The 19,171-nt window shown below is 46.7% G+C and overlaps 1 protein-coding gene and 1 pseudogene across 7 annotated transcripts in view; both read right to left on the bottom strand.

Annotated features, from left to right (window-relative positions):
* The window catches only part of HYDIN (HYDIN axonemal central pair apparatus protein), a 383,131-nt gene that overhangs the window by 79,432 nt on the left and 284,528 nt on the right, over positions 1–19,171 (bottom strand). For all 7 annotated transcript variants that reach the window (XM_072817829.1, XM_072817826.1, XM_072817838.1 and 4 more), the window contains 10 exons: positions 17,385–17,568; positions 14,774–14,915; positions 12,641–12,800; positions 10,412–11,035; positions 7,113–7,334; positions 4,662–4,870; positions 4,265–4,447; positions 3,011–3,130; positions 330–489; positions 55–227 (listed from right to left, as the gene is read on the bottom strand). In XM_072817829.1, the coding sequence (XP_072673930.1) occupies positions 55–227; positions 330–489; positions 3,011–3,130; positions 4,265–4,447; positions 4,662–4,870; positions 7,113–7,334; positions 10,412–11,035; positions 12,641–12,800; positions 14,774–14,915; positions 17,385–17,568 (2,177 nt within the window). The remainder of the gene's footprint in view (positions 1–54; positions 228–329; positions 490–3,010; positions 3,131–4,264; positions 4,448–4,661; positions 4,871–7,112; positions 7,335–10,411; positions 11,036–12,640; positions 12,801–14,773; positions 14,916–17,384; positions 17,569–19,171) is intronic.
* On the bottom strand, positions 4,156–4,250 carry LOC140631294 (U6 spliceosomal RNA; annotated as a pseudogene).

Genomic DNA, 19,171 nt, shown 5'->3' with positions numbered 1-19,171 from the left:
AACTAAATGTTCTTTAAATCCCATCGCAATCCTCGGATCATCCAGAGCTCTAACCTGTGCAACAAGAGCCGGTCAAAATGCAATTGTCTGGGTTCCAGCTCTAGTTCTGGACGGACCCCTTGGCAGACTAATTTGAAGACAGCTGGCTCTGGGTTCTCCTTGATGCAGCAGATAATGCAGTCTTCAAAGACACCAGCTGCAGTAGGGTAGGCCCACACGTTCAGTGTCTAAGGGAAGCATTAAAGCAGTACATTTATGCAGAGAATGCCAAGACCTCAAATTTCCAAAGAAAGACTTGCCCTGGTGGACTTGTTACTATGAGACTATACCTGCTTCTCATTGGGTTTCAGAATCATGTTGATGGGCTCCAGGAAGTAGGTGCTTGCTTTGACATCATTCTGAAAACAGAAGAACACCTCCGCAACCATTGGGGAATTGTTCAGGATTGTCAGTGCCTCCATGTTACCTGGGAACAAGGAGGACTTGTACCTGGAAGTGAACAAAAATTAGGGATGCTGATGTAAGGATTGACTGGGAGTTCAGGTGGCAAAGGAGACTGTGAAGAATATGGCAATGCCAGAGGGTAGTGTGGTACACGGAGGCACTGGTGTGGCAGCTAAGAACACAAGCTTTGCAGCTGCGAAGACTTGCAGCTGGGCTTGACCTCCCTCCCTGCCAACCTTGATCTCCTCATCTCTAGGATGGGATGACAACACTTCTTAGGATTTCTACGAGTATTAAATGTAATGGTGCACCTAAGGCTCTTCAGGAAAGCTACAGATATCAAATGCCCAATAAATGTGAGCTATTATTGCAAAGAATTCTTTTTTAAAGTTTGTTTATTCATTTATTTAAGTAATCTCTACACCCAATGTGGGGCTCGAACTCACGACCCTGAAATCAAGAGTTGCATGCTCTATTGACTGAGCCAACGAGGTGCCTCATTATTGCAGAGAATTCTGAGAAATGTGTGGCTCTATCATTCCCAGGGCTTATATTCCCACAAGACATGATCCTATGAGAGTCACTTGTTATGTCACATCTGCCTTAGAGATTATCACATTTCCCTCCTTCTCTTAGACCCGTACAAGACCGTTACTGTTCTGACATGGATCCATGTGGCGTGGTTCACTTTTACGAGGCTGTTTCTGTTCCTTTGTGACTTAGGAAAAGATCCATAGCATTGAGCATTGTTGGCATGAGAAGCTGCTCAGTGAGTAGTAATGAACAGAAGAGGAACCACAGAAGGCACAGGAATGCCAGTGAAGATGCACATCATCAGAGACCAGAGCAAAGGCACCACAGCACTCATGGGTGCCTGGGAACAGTCTGAAAGCTTTTTGGATAGGTGGTGTTGGAGGAAGGAAGGAGGGCAAATGGCAGAGAACAAATCGGGGTCAAGGAGACAGAGTGCTGGTCTTCACCACCAGCCAGTACTGTGCTAAGTCTCATGTGCTAAGAAGTCATTATCTAGTGCAGCTTCCCAAATCTGTGGGTGGGTGTCATTATTTTCCCATTTTGTAGATGAGAACACTGAGGCTCAGCAAGGTTGAAGAAAATAAATAAATAATACCTGGTTGTACCGGGCCTTGTTTTGGGGCTGCTGTAGTCCCTCTCCTCCTGGACCAGGGCTGTCTGGCCCCAGATTCTGGGGGTTCCAGTGCTCTCAGAACACATGCCTTTCTGAATTTCCCTGGCTCCTGACCCTGGGCTGCTGTATCTATCATGTCCATCAACTGGACCCCCCTCCTTCTCTCTAAAGCCCTTCAACTGGGCCTTGAAGATTCACTGCATCATCAGCCAACCCTCTTCATCTTGGTTTTCTGGCCCAGCCTCTCAGGAAATAAACTCCAGGGATGAAGGCACTGGAGGACAGAGAGCATTCCTAGTTCCAGCAAGTCAGCATGAGCACAAATACTCTACTTCTCACAATAAATGCTAGACTGAACTGAGATGTGCTGAGAGCGGGGTCCAGCTTTGGTCTTGCCTCCCTGCCAGCACAGTAAGAAGTGTGTACACATCTGAAAGAACTGGTTATCCCTAAAACCGAATGACCATCGACCTCACTCAGGGCTCCCAGTTCTGTCTGACAACCTTAATCTGTTTCTCTAATATTCTCCCTCCTTCAACTTGCCACGAAAACTGTGGCACATTTTCTCAACATTTTTATCTTCCCTCTACTTCCTTCTCTCTTGGGAATGACCTTGCAACATGCGTCATGGAGAAAAGAGATGGTACCATTGGAACTTTCTCACAGGTCCAACCGAATCAGCACCTGAGGCCATCCACCTTCCTCTCTCCTAGTGGGAGGCAGTGGCTCCTCTTCATGGCAAAAACAGCATCTTTATATCCCATTGTGTTGTCTCAGGGCAGCTGTACCACCAATGGCACTTACATCCTCTTGAAACTCCAACCTCTGCCTCCCTGTGTCCCCTTAGCCTCCGAACAGCCTAAGAACAACAGTGTGTGAGCAGTGCTCCCTGGACTCCATGTCTCTTCCCATCCTTGACTACCTCTGTCTCTCTTCATAACCAAGTTTTCCAAAGAACTACCTCTATACCTTGTCTCTATTCTCTCACCTCCCACTGACTCCTCAACTCACTCTGCTTGGGCTTCATCCTTAGAGATCCCCAAAAGGCCCCTAGGGCCCCTAGGACCTGACCTCCATGTTGTTGAACCCCATAGATGTCCTCTATGAACCAAAACCACAGAGCTTCTTCCTTTGTGTGACTACCAGCTACACCTCCTTATAAGCATCCAAACAACATATCCCAAAGTGAACTCTTGATCCTACCCTTTCCCCACAAAAGGCTTTTCCAGCTGGGAAGATGGCAGCTGCATTCATCTGGGTGCTTAGCGGAAACTTGGAGCACCAGAACCCAGCTCTCCTGTGGTTCCAGGCTGACTGAGGCAGCACTGGTAAAGTTATGTCCACGTAGCAACCCTGTCTGTACTATTCCTGAGTCCAAGTGAGAGTCTGAAATTGGCACTGAAATAATGGAGCACTTACTTATCTCTTGATTTCCCACAAAGGAGTGGCCCGAAGTAAAACGTCCTGGTATTGATAATATACTTCTTAAAGATGACCTCATTTAGCTTCATGTCCAACTTCCGCTGAGGAAATACCACTCTGAACACAGGGGAGGGAGAGAAGAGGAGAGGCTGTCTGAGTGGAAGTTCCATGCCTCCACATGCTGTTGACCTGAACCCAATGCTCCCTGTTATGCCAAGGGTCCAGGTATCTGGAGACAGAATGATTCTTAATTTGAGGACCTCAATTAAGGCTTTATTCCTGTTCCCTCCCACCCGCCACCCCCAGGGATGGTAGTTCGGCTTGAACTTGAGAAAAAAGATTCCCAGGGGTGTCTTTCACAACGAGGGGCTGGTGATAGAGCTGAGTTAGATTTCCTGTTCTAGTGCGCCAGCCAGAAAAACTCCTGACAATCTCTCTGGAAAACTAGTTCTGGTGGATAGTAACTAGTTTCTGAGTTTCTTGTCCAGAATGGCCCCCTGGTAAGAACCACAAAAAAGCTCTTCTTGGTGGAGAAGCTATAAAAGGCATGTCCCCTAGAGGGCTTGTCCCACTAGCTTGCTCAGCCCGGTGACTTTCTGTTGTGCATAAAGGGCAGAGTGGTGTTCCATAGCTCAGAAAAAGGTCTGCCCAAGGAGATTCACACACTTAATCATATTATAGGATAAAAAGTCTGGCAGCACATATAAAACCTGCTGAAATGTGAGGATGATGTTTCCCCTGCCATCACACCCGGGAACATTCTCTGTAGCTCACTTTGATGGCTCATGCTGTTCCTGTGGCTTAGTCAGTGCCTAAGACACTGAAGGCCAATACGACCAGAGGGCCGGGGTGCTGTCCCAGTTCCACATTAGTAGTAAGAGCTACCTTGCTCAAAGTGGCATGGGGCCAAACAAAAATGTTTGTCAACTCATTTATTATCTATCTATCTATCTATCTATCTATCTATCTATCTATCTATCATTTATCTATTTATCATCTATCTATTTATTTAATTTATTATTTTCTCAACCTTCTCTCCCTTTTAAAAAAGATGTATAAATTGTTTATTAACAGACAAGGCCTACGAATTTATTTCTTCTTGGATCTACCCACAGTACAGCCACAGCAGCCCGCTGGTGTACAAAAACATGGGACCCTTCATGAATTTGCGTGTCATCCTGTGCAAGGGCCACGCTTCTCTGTATCCTTCCAATTTTATCAACTCTCTGTTATAAAGTAAGATACACTTACTTTGGGTCTTGGCAAATGTAAGGGTAACTGCAGACCCCTCGGCAATAAAGCTGGTACTGGCGGTGAGTTCCAAGGACCTCAAAGTTAAACGTCTGGTCAAAGTTCCCGAGGTCATTAGAAGAGAAATGAATCCGCAACGTCACCTCACCATTGGCTGGCACGATCCACCGGAAGTGATTCAGCCTGCAATGACCACAGGGCTTTTAAAGAGAGAAGGCTTCCTTCGGGCCAAGAGCCGAGAGGACTGGTGCCTGGGAGAAGTCCTGGCCTGCTGGGGTCAAGCACAGCAATCCAGAGGGGCCTGCTGGCAGGACAGCCCTGCTCTCTCGTGCTGTGGTGGCCACACCCTCTACTTGAGGCTTCAGCATTCCCTTCCCTGGGTGCTTCCGAGGCCCACCTGATGAATTTCTCCTGGGAGAACTGCCCAGAGAAGCTGTTCTGGTCCATATCTGACAGGGGGGCAACGGCTCCTGTCGTTCCCCCAGAAAGCGCCTTCTTGTTGATGGCCATGCGACGTTTGTCCTTCTGAGTGTCTCGGGCCTGATCTGCTTTTTCTTTTGGTTTCTGTCTGCTCCCCTTAGAGGAGGTGGCCTGCTCCTCCTGGGTCTTAAACACAAGCACAAGTCTTAAATATTCACTTACATGTACATGAACAGGAGACACAGATACCTAGCACATGTGTTAGGGTCTAGGAAGCCGGTGGCTGCTGGGGGCAGAGAAGGGCCCAGCCTACAGCACTAGAGCAGAAGAGGAGTACAGAGAAGTCTAGTGCTTTCCTTGGCACCCTATTCCTTGAGAAGGAGGCCAAAGCCTAGAGAAAGCTTCAAGCTGCAGGGAGTGTGTTCTTATACTGCATTTTGTTGTGGTGTGGTTTTTTGTACCTTTTACTCTTAGACCCCTTGCTCCTTCCCAATCACATTGACTCCTAGGCAGACCAGATCAATATTATTTTTTCTTTTTTTTTAAGATTTTATTTATTCATGAGAGACACACACACACACACAGAGAGAGGCAGAGACACAAGCAGAGGGAGAAGCAGGCTCCATGCAGGGAGCCTGACGTGGGACTTGATCCTGGGTCTCTAGGAGCCACTCGGGCTGCCCCAGATGGGTATTCTTATAGAATATTCTTTTTTTTAAAGATTTATTTATTTATTTATTCATGATAGACACAGAGAGAGAGAGAGAGAGAAAGAGAGAGAGAGAGAGAGAGGCAGAGACACAGGCAGAGGGAGAAGCAGGCTCCATGCCGGGAGCCCAACGTGAGACTCGATCCTGGGACTCCTGGATCGCCAGACCGCTGAACCATCCAGGGATCCCCCTTATAGAATATTCTACACTGAAATTTTCTGACTATTCTTAGAGTATCCTTTCATTCATTCCTTCATTCTCCATTTTTTTTTCTGTAGACTGGAAATTAGGCTTAAAAGTTTGATTAGATTCATAGAAGGTGCTGTATACATCACAATAAGGGGCAACAACAAGAAAAAAGCCACCTCAACCCATGATGACAGATGCACTGTGTTCACGTGGCTGGTGTGGCACCTGCCAGACTTGGCCTCCATAACACAGGCTTTCCCCTTTTCAGCTGGCTAGTCACCTGTGGGACAATGCTCTGGCTTGCAGGGAGTGTCTTGTTCCCCAACAAAGTACTGCTTTTTATATTAGTTGGTGCTTCTTAATTAATTAATTACTTCCCTGGGGATAACAGAATAGTGTTTTTCTATTTCTACTAGTCTTAGCTGCCATTCTTCTAGAATGAAGAGCTTTCCTTTGTCAACTGGGGATGAACTAGAGTTCCTCCTAAAATGGTAAGTTAAAGAATGCTTAACCCTTTCCTGTTAATGGTTAATTTTAAGGAAAGAGCTTGGTGTTATAATCACTTCTGATGATGGCAATTTTTTAATCTTTTTTTTTTTTTTAATCTGGACTTTGTTCTAGTAAAGGTCTGCCCACGCATGCCGCTCATCTCAGATAATTCTTTACTTATTTGTAAGTAGAAGTGTGAGGCATTCTCTTCACCTAATTCAGCATTAGGTGAGGCCTGCAGGTGATTTTATTTCCTACTGATTTTGTTATTCTTTGCTGATGGGATGTGCTTGGTTTGTGGGAGGCTGTGTGGAGAGATTCAAATTTGGGGCTACCATATTCTTCTGGGAATAAATAACTCCTCTTTAGTTTTTAATATATATACCTTCTGCATATTATTGGTCAAATCTATTTTTCTTTTGTGATTTATTTGATTAATTGCATATCAGCTTTCTTCTAGTCATGTAGGATTTTATTTGGATTAAAATATTTTTATCCAAATTTATTTAATATTTGAATTAAAATATTTTATATTTTTAACTCAGCTGCAACTAACTTTACTATATTGTGTCAGGCAAAGAGATAAAAAGTGAGTTTACCAAAATGCCCAATCTTCCCCTCATAAATTCTATGATAATCTGTCCTTTTTCTAGCACTGTGTCTGGTGATTCTTGTATTTTTTTACACTGTGTGAACTACCTTAGCTTCCCAAAACATTCTATTATCTTTTTAAAAAGAGCTGCCTTTACTTATTATTTTATTATTATTATTGTTTATAAGCATCAGAGCAATTCAATTCAACAAGTTCCCTAGACCATCCCACAGGGACCGGAAAGGGTGGAAGATGGGAATCAGCCATTTCGAGAGAGGCTTATGTGGGGTCCTCAGCCAGTATCTGGAACGAGTCAAGGGCAAAGGCATCAGCAAGCATGACAACCAATACCATACTTCGTTTTTGGCCTTGTAGAGGGTGACCTTTCCTGTCTGCCCATCTGAAGTCCTGCAAAGTCAGAAGAAAACATGACTGGCTCGCCCTTTACCTTCCCGGAGCCCATGGTGGTTGAAAGCTCTGCTTCTGCTTCTGCTTCCCTTTTCTCCTCCAGCAGGGAGAGCTCATCAGATGGTGGAATCACAAACAGGAAGTGCTTCAGGATTTCTGTTGTGGCTAATGGCAGCCGCTTCATGGGGTAGGAGATGATGGAGAACAAGGTGGGAGATGGGATGGGTGGTCCAGAGGAACCCAGACCCAAGATGTCCAGGATCTAAAGGAAAAGCTCATGGTTAGTTTCCTATGCAGAGAGCGGGCTGCACCCAGCTGCCTCCCTGAGTGAGCACAGAGTGGTTTAGACCCTCCTGCCTTTTCTTCAACTTTCATGGTAGTGGGAAATGCCACTACCATGGGCATGTGTTGGGGAAGGGGTGTGAAGTGCCTGTGACATAGCGCTCTGCAGGTCTTTCTAGACCCCTGTGCTCCCAGACCAGGCTGGGGCTCTTGCCGTGGGCGCTCACTATACTTCTCTTATCATGGTCTTAGTCACCTTATCGTGTCTGTCTCAGCAATTGGATGATAAACTCTACTGGGACAGGAGTCAGGGTGATATAGCACAGGGCCTAGCACACAGTAGGCACTCAAAGGATATGGTTTAGAGGCCAGCTCTTAAGATTCTGTTGTCTATAGTACAGAGTTGTTCCTTCTGCTTTCAGAGTCCATGTTAACCTTTCATTTACCTTTTTTTTTTTTTTTTTCATTTACCTTTAAATGTTCTCTCTTTCTGTTGCTGAAAGTAAGTTAGGGTTGGAGCAGGTCCGGTACAGCAAAGAAAATAAGCCAACGTTTTGGGAATTGGGTAAAGGATGGGAATAAGGAGAGAAGCCAAAAAGAAGAGAGAAAATTCATTCCCCTCTTCTTCTCTGATATATACTGAGTGAACATCCTCCAGAGCAGGCTGCTTGAAAATTTAGCAGCAACTCCCTTCTCAGCACAGAAACCCCTCAGAATAAGCATGCTATCTCTACGTAAGTTGTCGTCATGAGGGTACATGTGACAGCCCATCAAAGCATCCATTCTGTGGACCAAATGGGCAATTAGGCTGAACAGACACCTGTCTTCATGGAATTCTGGGTTTCTAACCCAGGTCAGGCAGCTAAAGACATTTCCTGACTAATGCATAGCCAGCATGAACTCCTAGGGCTTGAATGTCTGTGAGGGAAAGGAATGAATATTTGTGCCAATTATTAAATGGAGGCAGGGGTAAAGAACTGTAACCAATAGCCTAACCTGTGACTTGGAGTGTGGAGAGAATGAGAAAAGGCCAGAAGATAACCTTGGCTATAGTACTGGCGCATAAAACAAGGTAAGAAGAGGTTCTTTTTAAAAAACCCTATTTCTGGAGAGAAAAGTGGCCATGATTCCTCACTGCAGGCTGAGTGGAGGCAGAACAGTAAACGGAGTGGTATTGGTGTCACGTGTTCCCCAACTGTCTTCGGGCCTCTGGCCCACCGGGACCACTGCTGTGAGACTCTCATTGTGAGGCCACACCACACCCCAATCTGCCCCCTTGAGGAACTGCCTGTGTCTTCCCATCATGTTGCTCCCAGGCTCTGTTCCCTCCTTGTTAAGGCTGTCTAGTTTCTGCTAAACTAAACCAGAGATCAGCAAACTCTGGCCCCCTGGCCAACTCTGGCCTGTTAGTTGCTTTTGTAAATAAAGTTGTATAGGGATAGAATCATGTACACTGGTTTATATATTGTTGCTGGTTGTGACAGAGGTTGTCGGGTCTGCAGCCTGAAATATTTGCTTTCTGGTGTGTTACAGAAAAAGTTCATCCATGGACAAAAGGCTAGAGTGACCATCTCCTTCAAACCACCACCTAAGGGGCTTTGGGTATGCCATATTTTCTAGGATCAAAAAGCTGTGATTTCTGTTACTCTAGGAAGCTTGTAGGAACAAGATTTACAAGTAATTGAGACTCTTGCTTCACTCCACAATATATCTATCTTGCCAACCTGTAACACCAGTACTGTCAATATTAAAAATCTTCTCTAAAAATCTGTGATGAACTTAATAAACTCAACACTCCCAAAAGCCAAATAATACAGTTAAAAAATGAGCAGAAGGCACGAATAGACATTTTTCCAAAGAAGACATTTAGATGGCTAACAAACACATGAGAAGATGCTCAACATCACTCCTCATCAGGGAAATACAAATCAAAACCATGATAACATACCACCTCACACCTATCAGAATGGCTAAAATTAACAACACAAGAAACAGCAGGTGTTGGTGAGGATGTAGAGGCTTATGTGGGAGAAAGGGGAGCCCTCTTGCACTCTTGGTGGGAATGTAAATTGGTATAGCTACTCTGGGCAACAGTATGGAGATTCTTCAAAAAGTTAACAATAGAATTTTGATCCAGCAATTGCACTGCTAGGTATTTACCCAAAGGATACAAAAATACAGATTCAAAGGGGTACATGCAGCCCAATGTTTACAGCAGCATCAACAGTAGCCAAACTACGGAGAGAACCCGGATGTCCATCAACTGATAGGGATGGAGAAAGAAGAGGTGGTGTATATAGCCACCAAAAGGAACGAAATCTTGCCATTTGCAGTGATATGGAGAGAAGGTATTATGCTAAGTGAAATAAGTGGGTCAGAGAGGGGCATCTGGCTGGCATGGTTGGTAGAGTGTGCGACTCTTCATCTCAGGGTTAGGAGTTTGAGCCCCGTGTTAGACGTTAAGCTTACTTAAAAAGTAAGTCAGTCAGAAAGACAAATACCATATGATTCCACTCATATGTAGAATTTAAGAAACAAAACTGATGAACATAGGGGAAGGAAAAAAAGAGAGAGGGAAGCCAGCCGTGAGACTCTTAATGAGAGAGGACAAACTGAGGGCCGCTAGAGGGGAGGTGGGTCAGGGATGGGCTAGATGGGTGATGGTTATTAAGGAGCCCACTTATCATGAGCACTGGGTGTCATATGTAAATGATGAATCAGTAAATTATACTCCTGAAACCAATAGTACACTGTGTGTTAACTAACTAGAATTTAAAACTAAAAAAAAAAAAAAAAAAAAAAAAAAAAAAAAAAAAAAAAATCAACTCTATAGGCAATTTTTTTTATGAGGTTAGTTGGAATAATTTAGACCTGTGGAACTTTCTATGGATTTTTGCCAACTAGAAAAAAGTCCTGTTAGCCGCTGTTGTCTCACATCCAAAGGAGCCTCAGAGATGAGTGGAATTAAGGGGATACGGAAAGGAACACTTTAATGGCAACGAGCACAGAACCTGCTACCTGAGTCATCACATCTCCATCCTGGAGAAGAGTCTGTACCTGATCCCCTTTGGGGAGCCTGTCATTCTCCAAGGCCTGCTTCCAGCTCAAGCCTTCGAAGTCAGGCGTCTGGATGTTCATGAATGGCACCCCCAGATCCTTCTTCCCCTCGTGGTGCTCCTCCTCCCCCTCTCCCTCTCCTGCGTCGCTCCGCTCTTCCAGCGCCCTGAGCTTCTCCAGGCGCTCCCTCTCGGCCTTCTCCCGCTCCTGGCGCTCCTTCTCGGCTCTCTCCTTCTCTGCACGCTCCCTCTCGCGGTCCTTGCGGCCTCGGCGCCCCCCTGAAGGAACCTGGCGCTGGTCATCGGGCTCGTGGGGCATGTCCTCGGCGGTGTGGTGCAGCAGGATGCCCTGCTTCCGGTCCCAGTTCATGAGGATGTTCTGAATATCCTTTAGAGTCAACTCATAGGCCTTAAACTTCTGGGCCAAGTGCCTGTCGGCATCCTTCAGGAGGTCCCCTTCGCTGTCCTCTTGCTCCTGGGCCAGGGGAAACCCAAGCATATGGATATCTGCCAGCTGGTTCTTTCTTCTCCTGTTTGGATCCTCCTTCTCACTGATATGTTCCTTGACAGATGCTTTCCTTTCTAGTGCATCCATCTTGACCTCTAGTTTGGAAAAAGTCAGAATCTAGAAGGTAAAACACAGAAAGCATGCTTGAAACAGTTCTTTAAGGGAGAACAAACTGTATAGGAAGAGCAAGGTGACATTGTGTTTTGAAAGAAGGCCTCCCAGGATTCCAGGCACTTCTTCCATGCACACCAGGGCTGGGGCTGTGTCTGAGAATCACCGCGGGGGTCTTTGTTTAAAATATCCTTTCCATAGTCCTTTGTTGGGAACAGATAGGAGTTTAGAATTTGGCTATGCCCTCAGGCTTTTAAAAAATAAATATGTATTTATTTAATTAATCTCATGGAGAAACCAACTTGATTTTTTAAACTTGCTGTGGGCTCTGATTTTCTTCTCCCTTGGGTGAAATCCTTGGGGAGGCTCCATAGGTTTTTGGTCATTCTTTGGTGACCTATAGTCCAGTTGATTCTGATGATGATTGCCCTCAGTACAGCCCAAAGCCCCTTCCCCAGTGACAATACTGCATAAGGTCGGGCCTGGAGGCAGGCCTGGCCAGGGTTGGCTTTCCCCTTGCCTCACTGTACCACTCCTCCTCCACATATGTCTGCACCTCTACACAGACTGGACAGTGTGGACAGGTCGGTGCTGGCAGGGCTGTCTCGGTGAGCCGGGACGGGAAGGGCTTGGCTACCACTGTATCTTTCTCCTTGTCTCTCATGCCAAGACATGGAGAGTTCTGTTCAGATATCAAGATTTCAGGCAGAGGACTTTGTGTGGAAGGAGGGGCCACAGAGGGACAGGGAGGGCTTACACTTGGAAGATTTTGGGAGCCCAGCACAGAGCAGCCAGCGGCCAGTAACAGCCTATATAACTTCAGGCCTGCTTGCTTCTTGTGCTTGTTTTTGCTTCTTGAGCTCTATCTGCTTGTGAATCCTGGACACTAATTCCTCTGCTCCTTTGTCTACCCCGATGTGGTCACTGTCTCTTGCTCACTTACTGGGACCAGTCTGCACCTTGTCTGGGCGTCTGGCATTAGCTTCACCCACAGAGCCTCTGGTGTTGAGATAGCCACTGTGAACACCTGCTAGCTACCCTTCTGGGCTGTGAGCGCCACCCTGGGCACTGCCTTGGCTCTTCCGCCTTTCCCAGGTCATGGCAGTAGACAGGTGACTTCTAAACTTTGGCAGGCTGATAAACTATCGCTACTTGTCTGCCAGGTCAAGCTTATGTTAGTTGTCCCTGACTGTTGTCGAGATGAGCTCTCAGTAGAACACAGGGCCTCCACTGACTTTGTGGCTAACTGGAGGCAAGCTGTTAATACCAGCCTATTGGGCATCATCCAGCAGACTTGGGAGGGACAGTGGAGAGAGCAAGGTTTGTGGTCAGATATAAACTGGGTGAGGTCCTGGAACTGTCTCTCTCAACCCCAGATGGGGCTCAGGCCTCTGAACCCCCGCAGGGCAGAAGGGGTGCCATAATAAAGTACAAGCAGAGCTCTTGGCACACAATCAGCTTTCAACAAATGCTGGCCCCTTCTCTCCTACCTTCTGCTCTGCCATAAAATCTAAATAGTATTGGGTCAATTTTGTAGAAGGGAAGGGTACCAGATTGATGGGCTGGTTCCTCTGTTCTGTCTCAGGTTAAGGAGCAAGTGAGGGTTGCTACCTGCCGGCTTGTCTGAGATTTCTTTGGGATAGGTTCCTCCTTCACTGGTCCTTGCTTTGGCCTTTTGATTCTCCGTTTTTGCTCATCTTCTTCCCTTTGTCTCTCAAGCTCCTGCTGTAGCTTCTTTTCCTGCATCTCCCTTGCCAGTCTTTCCAGCTCCCTTCATCAAATCAGGCAGAGAAAACAGAGTTCAGAGCCCCTCCTCTGCATGGAGTGTCTAATGGAGGGACATGGGAAGAATTTTCTTGGGCATAAAAAGAAAGAACAAACAGAAGAAATCTGGGAAGGAAGGAAGGGAGGGGAGGGAGGGGCAAGGGAAAGGAAGAAGAAAAGAAAGGAGGGTCTCTGAATGGTCATTCAGCAAAACTGATTAACTCAAACTCAACTAAGAGGAATTCACAATCTATTTCTATTCCAATCCTCTTTCATAGGAGAACAAGGCAAGGGCTGAAAATAAGCTTGATGTGAGCGGTTTTTAAGAAGTAACTTCCAGAAGTGCCTGGGTGATGCAGTGGGTTAAGTGTCTGACTCAATTTTAGATCTCAGGATCAAGGAATCAAGCCCTGCATGGAGCCCTACCTACAGCCCTGCGTTGGGCTCTGAGCTCAGTGGGGAGTCTGCTGGAGATTCTCTCTCTCCCTCTCCCTCTGCCCTTTTTCCTGCTCCCGATTGCTCTCTCTCTCTCTCAAATGAATAAATAAATATCAGTTCAAATGAAGCCCAGCTTCCTACACTGTCATGTCTAATGTTCAGACAACAAGAAATTGTGTTTTAAATAGCAGTCCCTAAAGGCTAGCTTGGAGCCATGGCACTGGATCTGAAAGCCACATTCCTCTTTCTCTCTCTGTCTCTCCCCCTCCACCCTTCTTCCCTCCCTCCCAGCTATGGATTCAGCTATACCTGCCCTGCTGCCAATGGCAGGGTGGGTATTAAGTACAAACAAGCCTGGAGAGGACAGCATTTCTGAAAATACAAAACCTATCTGTTTTCATCTCTAGGAATCCCTGGTTGATCCTGGTTTCTGTGACTCTCTACCCACTGAAGCCAACTCTTCATTACTGTGTGTGTGTGTGTGTGTGTGTGTGTGTGAGACACAAATAAATCATTGCTGAGCTTTGAGGATCAGATTCATATTTTCTAAGTCTACCATGAATTCCTGAAAGCAATGACCTGGATGAGAAAGAAAAGAGACTCCTTAGGAATCCCAAAGCTATGCCTTTTTTTTTTTTTAAACTAGGCTTTTTATACTCTAGAGGATTAGGCATTTTTACAATGGATCATGCAGATAAAGAAATGAGGGCATACTATAGAGGCAGAGAGGACATAAAAGCTTTTTTGGGGTCAGTGGGAGTAATCAGAGGTAGAGGGAGAGGAGAGAATGAGGTTAAATAGTAGGGCAAATATCTTGGCTCTATCCCTTCCAATGTTTGGCATTCTATGGAGGGTAAGCAATATACCCTCCTCCGCTGGCATGTTTAAGATCTGAGGGCAGAAAGGACATATATCCTGCTTCCTGTACCTGAGATAGCCTATGTCTCCTGGGCCCCAGGTGGCATGGAGGGGATCTAATCATTCCTGTGTGGTCCCCAATGATGGGCACAATAATGGCCAAGAGCCTGCCTAGGGTCCCTGGTGAACTTCCCAGGCTGAGCATCAAGTGGGAGAGGCAGCCAGAATGCAGGGGACAGATACCACCACCAAAGGTCAAGATGGTGGCCGGGGAAGGAGAAATGGCCAAGTTCTGGGGAATGACCATTAAGCTCACGTTAAGAGAGTGGCCCCTTGGTCAGCAGCTGCAGACACCTAAGTACAGATGTGTGGGAGGGCAGTGGTCAGGGGAAGCTGGTGGGAGTTCCAGGACAGCACAGGGGCCAGAAGTGTCCCCCATTACATCATCTAACCTCCCCCCTAGTCTCAGATGCCCTCCAGAGAGAAGGAAGCAGTGGAGAATGGGAGAAACCCAGAAAGGCCGCAGCAAGGAGCACCCTCAACGGGTGGGGTGCTTTCCTGCTCTCAGCAGGTCATCCTCCTGGGTCTCCCTCTGCTCCCCGGAAGGTGATCCCAGTCTCCAGGATGGGCTGTGTGTTACTCGTGGGGGGACCACCTCCGCGCTGGCTAGTGCTTGCCTCTGACCTCTTTTTCCTCTCGCGGAGGGCCTGCTGAACCTCTCGATTGAACGTGACCTTCTCCTCCTCTGTCATGGCATCGTATTCTTCCTCGTCCATGTTCTGGAGCCGTTCCTTCTCTTTCTCCAGTGCCTCCCTGTGTCTGTGCTCTGGGGAGGGAGCAGAAACAGGGGGGCGGGGGGGGGGCGGTAAGTTCCCAGCCTTGGCTGCACGGACCCTCAGAGGCTTAGCTCCCAGCCCACACAGGCTGCAGAGGGTCTAGGCCAGGGAGGGGGAGCTCGTGCCACAGCTGCGTTCCTGATCTTGGGGGGCCTTCCTTCACTCTCACGGTTCCAAGCCCCGTCTCCATCTGGGACAGTAGTTCCAGAGATGTCCACATCCTAACCCCCAGAACAGTGAATATGTGGCCTGGCATGGCAGGAGGGATTTTGTAGATGTGATTACACGAAGGACCTTGAATTGGGGAGACTGTCCTGGATAGTCTGGGTGGGCCCAGTATAACCACAAGGGTCCTTGTGAGAGGAAGGCAGGAGGGGCAGAGTCAGAGAAGGAGATGAGACCATGGAAGCAGAGGTCAGAAGGCGGTGAAGTAGGCACCATGAGCTGACGAATGCAGGTGGCTTCTAGAAGCTCAAGAATGCAAGGGAAAGGATTCTCTCCATGGAGTGAGTCTTCCAAGGAACGTAGCCCTGCTGATACCCCGCTTTTAGGACTTCTGACTTCCAGAACTGTAAGATAGCAAATCTGTGTTGTTTGAAGTCATCAAGTTTGTGGTAATTTGCTACTGCAGCGATAGGGAAGTCATATGCCACCCATTGACTTAATCCATTAGGAACATATGCCACCACAGTCCTCGGGGTGACACAGCCAATTTGCAGACCAAGGGGAACCATCTTCCACACCCTACAGATTCCAGATCCAGAAGTGTGATTTGCACCCAGCACAAAGGCTTTCTCTTCACACTCCACTGACACAATTTCCCACCTTACATTCTTGTAGGTTTGAGCTTTGGGCTCAGAGAAATGTATCTAGAGATCTTTCTCTGACACTTACCAAAGGATAGAAACAGGTAAGAATAAGGATTCTTCTTTTACAGGCTGTGATGGGGATCAAATAAACAATCCTGTAAAGCATCTTGGCTGGTGCCTGGCAAATTCATAAATGTTCAGTAAAAAATTAGATTTTAATATAATAATGTTACTGGATGCTGCCTTAGGACTTTTTCAAAAGCAGATGATTTTGTGAAGAGGAGCCTATAATGCAACTGTGAAAAACTTCAATCTGCAGGTAATTGAGAAAATGAAATGGGACGTTTTCTTCTAAGTTGATGATTATGGGGAAATTAACTTTCTGGGAAGCCAGGAAGCTGGAGGTTGGACCACTGCTGGGGAAGCCTGGTCATTCTTCCTAATTTTTCTCTAGATGAGAATATAAGGAAGCAGTCTGAGCTCTGTTTAAGAACTAAGAGAGCTCATGTTTCTAATTATTTTCTTAAATGGAAAAGCATTATGATTTGTGTAGATTTTTCCAGAAGGGAGAGGTCAGGCCAAATAAGGAAGGGCAGTGAGTGATGTGACCAGAGCTGAGGGCCAGAGCAGGACTCTGCATCCCAAGGACAGGATGGCCTCCTCCCCTGGGGACCAAGATTTGCTAGGTCTGTGTCTGACCAAAGCGGGAACTCAAGCTAACATTACTCTGTGTGTGTGTGTGTGTGTGTGCCTATTTTCAGTCATTGAAATATTTTTCAGGCCACTGGTAATGACAGAAAAAGCAAAGGTTTCACAGTTACACAGACCATACTAATTTGCTGTATGATCTTTTCTTTTTTTTTAAGATAGATTTATTTATTTATTTGAGAGTAAGAGAGGAAGAGGGGAGAGTATGAACGGGGAGGAAAAGCAGAGGAAGAGGGAGAAATAATCTCAAGCAGACTCCATGCCCGGCACGAAGCCTGACATGGGGCTCAACCTCACGACCCTGAGATCCTGATCTGAGCTGAAACCAAGAGTCGGATACTTAACCAACTGAGCCACTCAGATGCCCCTTTGCTGTGTGATCTTACACTAGACTTTTGGTATCTCTGAGACTCATTCTCCTCATTTGTAATAGGGGGACAATGATCTTCAGAGATTTATTGAGAGGATTAAATCACCCCAACTGCCATTTAGAAACATTTCAAGAGTAGAGAACGTTGGTGGCAGTGCCTGGGATGTGGCAGGCTAAAATGTAGAAGTTGGTTTGTAAAGGTTATCAGCACCTCTAGACTGTCAGGAAATGCCTGGGTGCCGTAAACAAAACCAATCAGCCAACTGGTCACCTGAGTCAGGATGGGACTGGTGATGTGTTCCCCTGGGGTTGGTGGTGATCACAGAGAAGACAAAGGGACACAGTGTGCTGTTGGGGGAAAGGGGAATGTGTCTGTTATGGGTTCATTCCTTGTCCTGTAGTCTCTCAGCAGGTCACCTGCATCTGCCAGGCACCTCCCAGGGTGGAGGTGGGCACTGGTGCGATGGCAGATAGAATAGTGTCTTCTCCTAAAGGGTCGCCGTGGAGGGGGAGCATTGCAAAAGGCTTAAGGCTCTGCTGAAGGGACGGCCCAGAAGGGTACGGGGCCTCACCTTCCTGCTCCTTTTTGGCTTTCTCCTGGGCCTTCATGGCTGTGTAGTCCTGGGCCATGTTGATAACGTAGATGTGCTCCCGGTTGCCGATGGCCTTCAGCAGGCAGAGGAGAGCCGTCGCTGCGTTCCGAGCGAAGAGGGTCTCGACGCTGTCGAACACCACTCCTCGGAAGCAGTCGCTCAGCTGAAACCGCAGTAAGAGCCAAGACAGTTACAGGGATCTGCCCTACGACCAGCAATTGCACTGCTGGGGATTTAGCCCAAAGATGCAGATGCAATGAAACGCCGGGACACCTGCACCCCGATGTTTCTAGCAGCAATGTCCACTATAGCCAAACTGTGGAAGGAGCCTCGGTGTCCATCGAAAGATGAATGGATAGAGAAGCTGTGGTCTATGTATACAATGGAATATTCCTCAGCCATTAGAAATGACAAATACCCACCATTTGCTTCGATGTGGATGGAACTGGAGGGTATTATGCTGAGTGAAGTAAGTCAATCGGAGAAGGACTAACATTATATGGTCTCATTCATTTGGGGAATATAAAAAGTAGTGAAAGGGAAAAAAGGGGAAAGGAGAAAAAATGAGTGGGAAATATCAGAAAGGGAGACAGAACACGAGAGACTCCTAACTCTGGGAAATGAACTAGGGGTGGTGGAAGGGGAGATGGGTGGGGGGTGGGGGTGACTGGGTGGCGGGCACTGAGGGGGGCACTTGATGGGATGAACACTGGGTGTTATTCTATATGTTGGCAAATTGAACACCGATAACATATAAATTTATTAAAAAAAATAAATTGAAAAAAAAAGACAGTTACAGGGGCCACAGTCCCTAAGTTCTCTACGGAGAGCGCTGCTCGTTCTTTCCATTGGGGCTTTCATGGGGGCTGCGGTGGGCTCTGCACACCTGCGGGGCCCCAGTGAAAATACCATGAAGCCACCCTTCCACTTGCTACTTTCAATGTGCTGCTATGAAATACAAGAGAAACAGACACATATTTTATCAGTCATGAAGGATCTTTATTATCTGTATTTGTAGAGTGAAAGATTTATTCTGCCTCTATGGAAAATAAGGAGAGCAAACTGGGTGTGAAAGTGAGGGTCAGGCAAGGCCTGTGAGGTTCAGGGACCACAGACGGGAAGGCGCGATGTTCCCATCACCGCGTACCAGACAGCAGCAGTAGCAGGTGGGCACTTCGTACCTTCCTCCGCGTTATTAATGCCTTGCTGTGTAGTGATCTTGATAACACTAATCATTGAACGGCACCCTCTGCTGGAATGCAGTGTTACTCAAAGGGCAGTACATAGGCTGGCCACCCCTGGCTGGGAGCTGATCACTACCAGTTTTGCGTTTTTTTTTTTTTTTTAACATTTTATTTATTTATGAGAGAGAGAGAGAGAGAAAAGAGGAAAGGCAGAGGGAGAAACAGACTCCCTGCTGAGCAGGAAGCCCAATGTGTGGCTCGATCCCAGGACCTCAGGATCATGACCTGACCTAAAGACAGTCACTTAATCCATGGAGCCATCCAGGCACCCCATAACTACCAGTTTTTGATGAGACAAGAATCTTGTGTCAGAATGTAAATCAACAACATCACTAAATACATGATTTACATCAACTGCTAGTTTTTGTTTGTTTGTTTGTTTTCTTTGTAGCACGACTGCCAAGGAAGGAAGCAGTGCAAGCTTCATGTTTCATCAAAGATTGGTACGTTGAGTAGGACGGCTCGACAGGTTCACTTTGGGCTGTCCCAATGATTTAACCCAGGTACGTGGCATACCTGCAC

The sequence above is a fragment of the Canis lupus genome, chromosome 3 (genome assembly GCF_048164855.1).
Source record: "Canis lupus baileyi chromosome 3, mCanLup2.hap1, whole genome shotgun sequence".
Taxonomy (NCBI): domain Eukaryota; kingdom Metazoa; phylum Chordata; class Mammalia; order Carnivora; family Canidae; genus Canis; species Canis lupus.
This window is presented reverse-complemented; position numbering and strand designations above follow the sequence as displayed.